Consider the following 13188-nt stretch of genomic DNA (forward strand, 5'->3'; position numbering starts at 1 on the left):
ACAAAATGTGGGTCATAATGATAAGTCAAGGTCCTAATATAGGCTGAACATAACAAAAACAGTGTAGTTTAACATAAAAACGAGTGTTTAGCAATGTTGAATGGCGTGGGGTGGGGTGTAAAGATAATGCTAGCCTTGTATCAATATAAAATTAAATGTGCAGCAATATTTGACGAGGTGTGTGAATATCGTACCAGCCTTGTATCAACATACAAATGGGGGTGGAGGAATGCTAGATTGGGTATGTGCAATTCGTAATATCGTTGCATCAACATCGTATATCACGCCAAAGGCCTGGTAGGTTCTCTCTCCGGGCATCACCCGAAAAAATGACTAGGCATTACAAGTCGTGTGTGTACTGACTGAAAACATGTAATTCCAGTCGCACAAAAATACAGACATTTTCTTATTATATAAATAAGACGTGCTGTTCAGATAGAAAGATTAAAACAGCGTTGCGGGCAAAGCTAATTTTCAACTCGTCTGCTTTAAAGTTTGTATTCCCATTTCTGTTTCAATCCAAATACTCTTCATAATCAGTGTAATTTCACGTATTAACTTTAACAAACACGCGATAGTTGCTACATGCCCTATAAATGATCGATCTTGTATTTAACGATTTACTAATGTGATTGTTCTTCAATTGCTATACGAAACATACTCTCCTGTGAAACTCTTCATTTCAATCGACAGTTTTATATAAGTTGATAAAGAGAGCGTTGCGACTCGGAAATGAATAACTATAAAACAAAACACATCGCGTAGTAGCTTTCAAAAAAGAGTTCAAATGATCATACTATATAAATTACAAGAAATACAGATTCAAATTCAGGTTTGCGAAATTGAATTTCCTTCTTAACAATAGGTTGTACTCATACTCAATATAAAGTTTATTGTATATATAGAACATTATATAGCATTATATATGTTGCAAACATATGTAGTTGGGGTCTACTTCATTGTTGAATTATGAGAGTTTCAATATATATATATATATATATATATATATATATATATATATATATATATATATATATATATATATATATATATATATATATATATATATATATATATATATATATATATATATGAAACTCTCATAATTAGAAAATGAAGTAGACCCCAAATTTCGGTTGGATAGGACAGTGAACTTATGTACTCAGTCTCTAATCCATAAATTGTAAACATGAAGGACAACATTTTCCAGCATTATTGTCAAGGGATCTTCATTATTTATGATCTGGTTCAGATATGTTCCTTCCATCCACTTGCTATGTCCTTGCTGTTATAAGAACTGGAGGTTTTGATAAAATCATGTTAGGAACTGGAGGTAGGACTGTCACTTTAGTCTCAAGGGGTGGCAGAGATTTACTTTTTCCCAAAATGTCCCCATTCTCATAAGGCCGTGTAATTACTCCGTTTGATTGTCTCATTTTTGCATTATGAGAGTCTGCATTTGTATCGCTATTTTCATCATGAGTATTATCTATAAGATCTTCATTCGCTGTAGAAGAACTTACTGCTCGACGCATTTTTGTGCTGAAAGAGAAAAAAGGATGTGATTTTATATTGCCATTTGGTCTGGCAAACGATACACAGACTGTCTTATTGAGAGTTTGATTCAGGTACACACTTAAACAATAAATTAAATGTGTCTTAAATTGTATTATTATTATTATTAATTTTATTATTATTATTATTATTATTATTATCGTTTCTGAAGAATTTATGTTCGTACGACAAGCTGATAAGTAGGACACTCAATGAGAGAATATGAGAGACAGAGAGAAAATCTTCATGTTCCACGTTATTTTATTATATACTTCTATCTAAATAATTATTCCTTGATTCTTGTCAAGTATATTAATGTATAAAATATGTCAGCTACAGTTGAAGACACTTCGTCATTATTTCTTATTTGTTAATACATATATCATTATTGACAAATTATAGCAGCTTGCAAATGATTCCTAATACATTTATACATCAGTTATACCTACGTAAGCTTCCCACCTATGACTGAAGTTCTTCCAATAACAATTATTGTTAGCAGTATACTTTTCTTCAGATATGGTTAGCCAATTGGACAATGGAACAATACATTATTGAATCTGTACCCATTCAAAAGCAAGAAATTGCAGTATACTTTTCTAATTCGTACCCATATGATAGTTCTTTCTTCAGTGTTTCCAAATTTGATATTTTATTGTGAAAATGTAATGTAATGATATGAAGCTGTTCATTAAAAAAACAATGTGATACTTTTTTTATATTCCTAATATTGCATCTGCTGTTATGGGGCTAAATTATATAAGATATATGCATTTACATTTATGCCAACTGAACAATTGCATCCAAAACATTTTAACAATACAAAAATCCAACCAAAAATAAAAAAAGGATTTTCTCTTTCTCTATAGAAAACGTAACTTGCCTTGTCGAAGTTTCTAATTGAAACTATTTTCGAAGTTTCTAATTGAAACTATTTAAGATAAACATCTTTGGAACTTCTGTACCGGTAAATATTATTGACCAATCAACATTTTTCCCCAATAAAAATACTTGATTTTGGATTTAAATTATTTTCAATGAAACTAGTTGAATCCTAAGACAAACTTTCCTTTGCTAAGTGAGTTGATCGTAGTAGAAACGACACAATTAGTCTTAGTAAAATACTGTTAGATGTTCCTTAATTTACTCTTTTATAGCACCTATATAAAGGTCACATTATCAAAAGCTTATAGTTGTCCTATATATAGACAAGACGCAAAGAATGTTTAATCTAGGTGTATATATTATGATAAACATTTATTATTTCTGTCCGCCGAGATGTGATGTCAAGTTTATAAGTAATATTTTACAACGATATATAATTCCAATGCCTTGTTAATAAATTACCTTTATTGTCTTTTAGAAAACAAAAAAAGATACATTCTCCTTTTTGAGGTGTTCAAAATTCACCCCTTTGAAATTAAAATGTTTATATCTAAGAAAAATAAACTTAAATCATTTGAAAAGAAGGTATCACATTTACGGTAAGTCCATCTGAGACTAGACTTTATAGTGTTTCTTTAGTAAAGACTGTTGAGTATTTCAGCATACATACATTTAAAAAAAAAATTTAATTGAAAATTTTTATTTCTGATTTAATTTATCTTATGCAATTCAAATTGCATGTTTAAAAGTATTTAAAATTATGTCTTTTGTTTCTTAAATGTATAAAGATTATCATAATAAGACATAGATATACGTAATATTTCATCGTTATCCTTTATTAGCAAGACATCAATTTTCTTGTGCCGGGGCATAACTTTGAAAACATAATTCTCATTTTCCAAATTACAGAAATACCGTAGAGAATATTATCTTTACTTTATTTTAAAAAAATTAACATTCATTCTTGTCCCACCTGCTGTCTCAAAATTTCCTTTTATATAGCTCTAATTTACCTGTTAAAAATCGATGGTCTTCCTCCAATTAATGATTTTTCTCTTTTATCTATTTTTTTATTTGCATGCGATAATCAAGAAATTACAATTAACCTACGGGTAAATTTCTCCTTTTTCGTTTGGAAATGTGTAACCTATAAACAATACATTCAATGCGTTCTGCCTTAAGAAAATTCATAACGCAACACCTTTAATACGCATCGCCTTCACAAACTACTGATAGCTTTGATATATCATTATCTCAACTCTTATTATAAGGAAATATTTCTTCAAAATCTCCCCCCCCCCCAAAAAAAAAAGCAAATTACAGGAAATACCATTATCTGATAATAATATTACTTAGATCATTAACTTTTAAAAGGAAAACACAAGATACCCTTTGTTTCATTCGAAAATATCTACTTTTGGGTAGATCCTTTAGGACTTTTTTGGACGTTTTGTGCTTAATTTGGATGTGTTTGATAGACAAAAGAGGCATTCTCCCTGGACGTCATATAGCAAATAAAGAGAAAACCAGAGAGAACCGCAGAGTAGTATATGAGACACACAAAAAACAACAACAAGATATATCATATAAAAATGTAAATAATTGCTTAAATAATAACGTTTCATACCTAAGCAGGGACCAAACAAGGAGATGAAAACCATTACTAAATCTTACAGCTTGTCGGCAACTTTGCCTAATACTGACAAACCGGTTGCATGGACAAAGGGAGCTAACCGCATAAAAGAATGATGTCTTTTGTATGGCATAAATTATACCTCCAACAAATAGATCTAATTAGCTAAAACGGTGTCATCTAAATTTGAGCAGAGTCATCTTCTCCTGCTAAGCAAGCAAGTACCAATCTAGAAGTTAACGAAACAAAAGAAACAAAGAGATGATAATGGGTTGCACACAATATGGGCTCAAAGTAATGCAATGAGGATGAAACAATGTCGTGGGATTATCCTGGGAAACAGAAGCACAGAAGCAAGGATGACTTAAACAGGACTGTGGAAAAAGGGGTGAAATTTAAATAGCATTTATTTTCATCTACAAAATCTTCGACAGTGATTAGCATCCATAAGTGAAATGGAATCTTGTTAAATTGGGCACATATTTATGAGGAAAAGAAGAATTGCATTATATAAGATGAAGGAATTCACACTGAAATAAAGATCTATCAAACAATTTTATGCTTTAAGAGTACTTTTATATTTCAGTTCAAACTCTATTATATTTTACAACACTCTTTCTTCTCTCCTATTTTTCAAACGAGTTTGGCTTTATTATCAGCAAGGGACACATGGAGTAAGCCATATACAACGTTTCCAGAGTTAATGCAAGAATTAGTGGAGGAATATTGTACTACGCAGCCATTTCTGCTGTCTTCGGTCAGCTTATTTCTTCCTAGACTCTAATAGCATTGAAATCTCAGTCTTTTTTCCTTTTGTATCGTCTGTATTACTGCAGTATCGCAGCTTATAAGCGGCAAGTGCAAGTTCGTTCCAATTTGTCTTCATGGCTTGAGTGAAATCTATTGTAAGTCTCTGACCTTTGTATTGTTGACTAACCCATTGGTGTATTGACTATCCCTTTGGGTTATTGACTATCCTTTTATGGCGTTGACTGTCCCTTTGGGTTGTTGACTAACTCCTCGTTTTGTTGACTATCCCCTTGGGTCGTTGACCATCCCCTTGCGTCCTTGACTATAAGCTTGGGTTGTTGACTATCCCCTACGTTCGTTGACTATCCACTTGGATCGTCGAATATCCCCTTGGGTGGTTGCCCATGCCCTTAGATTGCTGATAACGACTTGTTTTGTTGAATATCACCTTAGGTTGCTGAATGTCCCCTTGGGTCGTTGACCATCCCCTTGTGTTGTTTACTATCGCGTTGGATCGTTGACTATCCCACTGGGTTATTGACAATACATTTTACGTACGAGTAAAAAGCATGGATACTAAACACTGTCGAAGATTTTGTAGATGAAAATAAATGCTATTTAAATTTCAAAAGCATAAACCATAGTTGGTTTGGGTCCAGGAATGTCGCTGGGGATTCTGTGTTCATTAGACAACCTCATATTTCCTACTTGTTCTCTGTCCAGTACAATTGTCTTCTAAACGAAGGTTCTAAACGCGTGTTGAAGTTCCACGAATATCTTGATGTAGCACGTAACATGCCAATATTTTTATCAATCCTGGTGCTTATGAAATTAAAAAGAAAATCATTTCCATTATCTTTATAGCTTTACATTGTTCGGTTTGGTTACTCAGCATACTTTCCTTTCCTGATTCTATGTGAAACTCCATTCTCTTAGGATTCTTTTATTTCAAACTCATCAACTTTATTTATTGCTTACAGGTCTATATCTTCTTCTGTCTTTCCTTTACTTTTTCTATTTCCCAATGCACTTCAATCCCAACAGTATCAAATTAAGATCTTTGTACATCGTATTACATTTTCAAACCGTATAAGAGATAACACCTCAGTAGCTTTTGTAACGTATTTTATGTATATTTGCAGGCAGGTCTCTCTCTCTCTCTCTCTCTCTCTCTCTCTCTCTCTCTCTCTCTTTCTCATTGGTAGATGTGTCCACTGGGTGCCCCTTGATTTCAATGTGAGAAATATGGGCTTTCTTCATGTATATCATGGGACTTTGGCCCGCTAATGGATTTATACCGTACAACTCTGAACGTATAAGGATCTGTCCAGCGCTGGAGCCTATGACTTCTGAATTATTTTTGGAACACATATTGTTTCTTGGTTATATAAGAGATGGAAATGTCTCCAAGCTTATTATCTATACTTCAATCATATGTCCGCAAAAAACATAACGTTAAGTGTCCCTTGCAAAAAGGTTTCATTGAACTTAATTTCTTATTGACATGTTTGAAATAATTACCCTTTAAACAAACGAATCAGACTATAAATAAGTCCAACTATTAGACCTGTTCCTACTATTGGCCCTACGACGGCTCCAGCAATGACCCCTGCACCTACAAAGAGAACAGTAATACATGTTAAAAGAGATTAAAGTAGCACCATCCTTGTTTCACAATGTTCTGGGTATTACTACACGTCCTAGTGTATTAGAGTGCGGACGCGCGATAGCTAGTTGACTTTGCAAATACGACTAGGCTTTCACAGAGAATGGTAGATTTTTCATTTCGTCGCTTAGAGAAAGTTGCTCGTTAAACGACATACCCCTTTGTTTGTCAAATATCTCTAAGCTAAATGGAACAAGATATACAAACTTAAAAAGGTTACTAGATTCCTGAAAAATGTTTAAAATATTGTATTAATGATAAATTGTTAATATATAGTGATCTCGAATTGTGATCGTTTTGCTGGGAGCGATAAATCTGATATGCTCCATGAATGAGGTGACTTAAAAATGCGCAAGCAAGAATGTATAGTAATATTGCATTCATACAAATATAAGGCAGCTATAATGTTAAACATCATTGTATTTTGTTCTCATTAAGCCAAGGCTAAACTAATGTGAAATAAATGAAACATGAATAATACAACAAAATTCATCCAACTTAATGGTGTGTGTGACAATACCCGCGTTATAAAAGGGTGGCATGGCATTAACCGCGTTATGAAAGTATGGCATGGCAATACCCGCGTGATAAACGTATGGCATGACAGTATCCGCGTTATGGGAGAGTTAGAGTTATACTGAGGGCATTTATAAATAAAGCCATTTATAATTTCACAGATCTTATCGCAATGTATAAACAAAATGTAATGTTTTTGTTTCATGAGGCTAAAAAAAGTCGTAATTGACGAATATTTTCATACATATTGCTATTGCTTTAACTTTGAACTGAGTCTTAATATTGTCTGAGGTAGGAATAAAATGTGAAAAAGGCTATAATTGAAGATGTCTAATAAATAGATAAGAATGGATCTTGATGTACAGAGGGTCCCTCTCAGATTATTAGAACTGTACCGAATAGATGCAGGCTTTTAATACGGTTTTGTCATTAAGATTTCAGTTTAAAGACACTCTTGCTTATTTTACTTTTTGAAAGACTATAGACCTGAGAAGGCGTTTTGTTCTTTACTCTTTGTAAAACTACAGAGCTGAGAATGTGTTTTGTTCTGCCCTCTTTGGAAGACTACAGACATGAGAATGTCTTTTATTATTTACTCTTTGGAAGACTATAGAACTGGGGAGGTGGGATATCAGACAGGCAAGATACAAAAACTATTTTCTGAAATGCACGAACATTTGTAAAACAAGGTCTGGAAGTGTTTCTGAGAGGTAAAAAAACAATAGACAAAGGAGACATCACAAATATTAATATTTATAAATATTTCGTTATTACGCTACATTTATTTAGGATTTCTTTATAACTTCTTTTATAGTTTCGGATACCTATTTGTTTTATTGAGATTACCAATTTGTGTCGTTGAGATTACCAATTTGTGTCATTGAGATTACCAATTTGTGTTATTGCGATTAACTATTTATGGTATTGAGATTACCAGTTTGTGTTATTGAAATTACCAATTCGTGTCATTGAGATTACCAATTTGTGTCATTGAGATTGATTACCAATTTGTGTTATTGAGATTAACTATTTGTGTTATTGCGATTACCAATTTGTGTTATTGAGATTACCAATTTGTGTTATTGATATTAACTATTTGTGTTATTGAGATTAACTATTTGTGTTATTGAGATTACCAGTTTGTGTTATTGTGATTAACTTTGTGTTATTGAGATTACCAATCTGTGTTATTGAGATTACCAATTTGTGTTATTGAGATTAACTATTTGTGTTACTGAGATTACCAATTTGTGTTATTGCGATTACCAATTTGTGTTATTGAGATTACCAATCTGTGTTATTGAGATTACCAATTTGTGTTATTGAGATTAACTATTTGTGTTATTGAGATTAACTATTTGTGTTATTGTGATTAACTTTGTGTTATTGAGATTACCAATTTGTGTTACTGAGATTACCAATTTGTGTTACTGAGACTGTTGTGCTTGAGGCATATGGTGATGTTTCTTTGTGTCATTAAGTTTAGTTTTCTTGTTATATCCTTCAGATTATGTGTTATTTAGATTATTCTCCTTTGTTATATTTATTCGTCTCTTTGTGTTTTTTAGATTATTCTCTTTGTGTTTTTTAGATTATTTTCTTTGTGTTTTTTAGATTCTTGTCCTTTGTTATACATATATTCATCTCCTTGTGCTATTTAAATTCTTCTCCTTGTTTTTTTTTTTTACATTCTACATAACGAGTTTGTTCAGGGGTTCTTGTTTTATTTAGATTTCTCCTTCTTGTGTTATTTAGATTCGTCTCAATGTGATTGTTATATTCAATTCCTCATGTTATATAAATTATACTCCTTTTTTGATTATATTCCTTGTACTGTTTGGCTTCATCTCCATGACTTATTCTCTTTGTGTTATTTCGCTTCGTCTCTTTTGCTACACTTCTTATCATAATATGCGACAGATGATTCATACATCTAGTTTACCACATTGTCATGTGATACTCAGTATGTGATATGTCTTGTAGGCAGACCACAGTCTAAATCAAAGATACTCAGTATGTGATATGTCTCGTAGGTAGATCACAATCTAAGTCATGTGATACTCAGTATGTGATATGTCTTGTAGGCAGACCACAATCTAAGTCATGTGATACTTAGTATGTGATATGTCTTGTAGGCAGACCACAATCTAAGTCATCTGATACTTAGTATGTGACATGTCTTGTAGGCAGACCACAATCTAAATTGTACGAACATACATTGGAGCCATTTACTGCACTACAAGGAAATAAAATGTTTAAAATAAACATATGGCCTTGTCCGAGAATCGTTGAAGAGATATTAGTTCATTGAAAAATGTTAGAAAAGATATGTCCCAAGTTAATGTTTTAATTAATCAAAATGTAATCTCAGTACGACATGGTTTTGGTTTAGTGTAAACAAATTCAGGCGAAAACAGTTAAATGGCTGATATAATGAAAAAGTAATGTTTTGAATGCTATTTCAGTTCAGAGAACACGGCTTGCAAACGTCGAATATGAACAAAAACAAAAGAGAATTCACATGCATAGGTAGTACGTACTTGTTGACAGACTAGAGGATGCTTGTGAAGTAAAACCTGTTGTAATGTTGTTTGCTGGCGAGGTCGTCGTCGTCGTTGTTGTTGTTGACGTTGTCGTCGTTGTTGTTGGCATCGTCGTTGATGTTGTCGTCGTCGTCGCTGTTGTTGTTGTTGCTGCTGTTATACGACATGTAGAACAGCACTCCGAAGGATTAGAGTAAACAGGACACAGGACGACGATACAGTTGGCCACTTTGTCTCCATACTGACAACCTGCGGGCAGAAGTATGTATCTGTATGCTCTAAAATTAAAGTACTTGTCTCTCCATATTCACATTTCCACGTATATTTGTCAATATATCAATCATGTACATATATATATATATATATATATATATATATATATATAATATATATATATATATATATATATATATATATATATATATATATATATATATATATATATATATATATATATATATAGATAGATAGATAGATAGATAGATAGATAGATAGATAGATATGTGTGTGTGTGCGTGTGTATATATCACTAAGTATCAATTATAACAAAAAATGGGACCACAGATAATGTTTACGTGCATTACGAGTCATACCAAATGAAATTTCTCCTGAAGTTACATTAACCAGCCGTTCACACACACACACACACACACACTTATTTAAATTTTTCGTTCATATTAGCTATTTAAAATTCTATTTCACAAATTTCCCAGAGTAATAGGTTCATTGGATAGTATTGTCATGTTACAAAGGACTAGAATTAAAACAAGACAACATCTTAAAGAAACAGTTTTTTTTTAAATTCGGTATTGTGCAATTACTGTTTCCATTCTATATTTTATGCAATAGTTTCCAGTTGATGAATTAGGATGAAAATTTCCATTCTTAGCATCATGACATGCTAGCAGATGAAAACGATCGACTGCACCGTCGGATATACATCTATGATTATTTCATCGGATGCAGTAAACCGTTTAATAGCCATTACAAAGGATGCAGTTTGGCATTATGATATCCATAAAGCATATGGATGACATTACACTGGACGCAACGATACACATGTATGCCATTGCACTGGACACAGTATATAGATGCCATTGCAATCGACGCCGAAAGACATAGATATCACTGCGTGGGACACAGTAAGGCATATATGTGCCGTCCAACTGGATACAGCAATACTTATGGATGCCATTACGTTGGACACGGTAAGGCATGTATATCCATTACATTGGCCACCATAAAGCCTCTTAGTATATTTTCTTCCCATACATCACTCCATAACCAACCCATCAAAATATCACTCCATAACCAACCCATCCAATATCACTCCATAACCAACCCATCCAATATCACTCCATAACCAACCCATTAAATATCACTCCATAACCAACCCATCCAACATCACTCCATAACCAACCCATCCAATATCACTCCATAACCAACCCATCCAATATCACTCCATAACCAACCCATCCAACATCACTCCATAACCAACCCATCCAATATCACTCCATAACCAACCCATCCAACATCACTCCATAACCAACCCATCTAATATCACTCCATAACCAACCCATCCAATATCACTCCATAACCAACCCATCCAATATCACTCCATAACCAACCCATTAAATATCACTCCATAACCAACCCATCCAACATCACTCCATAACCAACCCATCCAATATCACTCCATAACCAACCCATCCAATATCACTCCATAACCAACCCATCCAACATCACTCCATAACCAACCCATCCAATATCACTCCATAACCAACCCATCCAACATCACTCCATAACCAACCCATCTAATATCACTCCATAACCAACCCATCCAATATCACTCCATAACCAACCCATCCAATATCACTCCATAACCAACCCATTAAATATCACTCCATAACCAACCCATCCAACATCACTCCATAACCAACCCATCCAATATCACTCCATAACTAACCCATCCAATATCACTCCATAACCAACCCATCCAATATCACTCCATAACCAACCCATCCAACATCACTCCATAACCAACCCATCTAATATCACTCCATAACCAACCCATCCAATATCACTCCATAACCAACCCATCCAATATCACTCCATAACCAACCCATCCAACATCACTCCATAACCAACCCATCTAATATCACTCCATAACCAACCCATCCAATATCACTCCATAACCAACCCATCCAATATCACCCATTACCTAAGCCTCATTTGTTATGATCTAGGGATCTTAACGTATATCCCATTTGATTCATTATAATTTTCTGATCTTACTGTATATCTGAAGCTTGACACACGTGCGTGTGTGCGTATGTACGTACGTACTTACGTACGTACATACATGCATACATACATACATACGTGCATCCATGCATGCATACATACATACATACATAGATACATACATACATACATACATACATACATACATAAATACATTACATACATACGTGCATGCATGCATGCATGCATACATACATACATACATACATACATACATACATACATACATACATACATACATACATACATATTCAAATCATGATAATGCATGTAAACCTGTATGTGTGTGTGTGTGTGTGTGTGTGTGTGCGTGTGTGTGCGCGCGCCAACCTTCATAAAACCTTTTAAAGCCTGCAAAACAAGCTCATCCAGCCAAGAGACCATTAACTCAAAACTTTGACCAAGGGAATGATATGTTTATATAGGTATATCTAAACAGAATCCTTTCAACTTGGAATATCTAATTATGTGTTAAATATTGTAGTAGCAAAGTGGACGTACTCACCGGAAATGCCTGTTGCAATGGCATTACACGAAGCACAACAACTCGTTTCTATGGTAGCGTCATAACATTCGTAGCTGGTACTGGAAATCAACTGGGAACATGTCATTCCATTCTTAACAATTCCGGGTGTGTCCCCAGCCGGGCATGACACTGAAAATACCGATGTTTGGTATAACTACTAATATCTTACCATAGTTTTAAAATAGTACTGACTTATCCATATACTGGCACAAAATGTTTGCAGATGAAGACTAAAATAAAACGTTTTAAATACTATTAAATGAGCTTCTTACAAATAAAAATATCTAGTGAACATACATACATACATACACTCACACACACACACACCCATATATATATATATATATATATATATATATATATATATATATATATATATATATATATATATATATATATATATATATATATATATATATATATATATATATATATATATATATAATTAAGACAGCTTTTAGTAAATAGCTACATTACCAATAATAATGGTACGTATATTTGTATTTCTTTTATTACTTCTTTCCCACACAAGCAAACTATTATGACACAGATTTGAGAATAACAATAATCACTATGTTTGTACTGATAAAAAATGTCTTGTTTAATAATTTATATGTGTCTGACACTTGTAAATCATTCTTACCTCAAAACTACAAAGAGCCTTTATTCCAAAGGTCTTCAGTGTGTTTGCTATATATATATGCCAGTTTCATATTATATATAAGGTGAATACAGATAAATTATGCCAGTTTCATATTATCTATACGTTGAATACACATAAATAATACCAGTTTCATAATATATATATAAG

General features: G+C 33.1%; 1 protein-coding gene across 2 annotated transcripts in view; it reads right to left on the reverse strand.

The window, feature by feature from the left end:
• Nucleotides 1-1098: 1098 nt before the first annotated feature.
• The window catches only part of LOC149789809 (uncharacterized), an 80799-nt gene continuing 68709 nt past the window's right edge, over nt 1099-13188 (reverse strand). For both annotated transcript variants that reach the window (XM_089971797.1, XM_089971799.1), the window contains exons 3-6: nt 12357-12506; nt 9545-9796; nt 6344-6437; nt 1099-1542 (exon numbers count right to left, since the gene is read on the reverse strand). In XM_089971797.1, coding sequence (XP_089827923.1) covers nt 1275-1542; nt 6344-6437; nt 9545-9796; nt 12357-12506 — 764 coding nt within the window. In that variant the 3' untranslated portion in view covers nt 1099-1274. The remainder of the gene's footprint in view (nt 1543-6343; nt 6438-9544; nt 9797-12356; nt 12507-13188) is intronic.

This window comes from Sinohyriopsis cumingii, chromosome 10 (genome assembly GCF_028554795.1).
Source record: "Sinohyriopsis cumingii isolate HCF-2022 chromosome 10, ASM2855479v2, whole genome shotgun sequence".
Lineage (NCBI taxonomy): Eukaryota > Metazoa > Mollusca > Bivalvia > Unionida > Unionidae > Sinohyriopsis > Sinohyriopsis cumingii.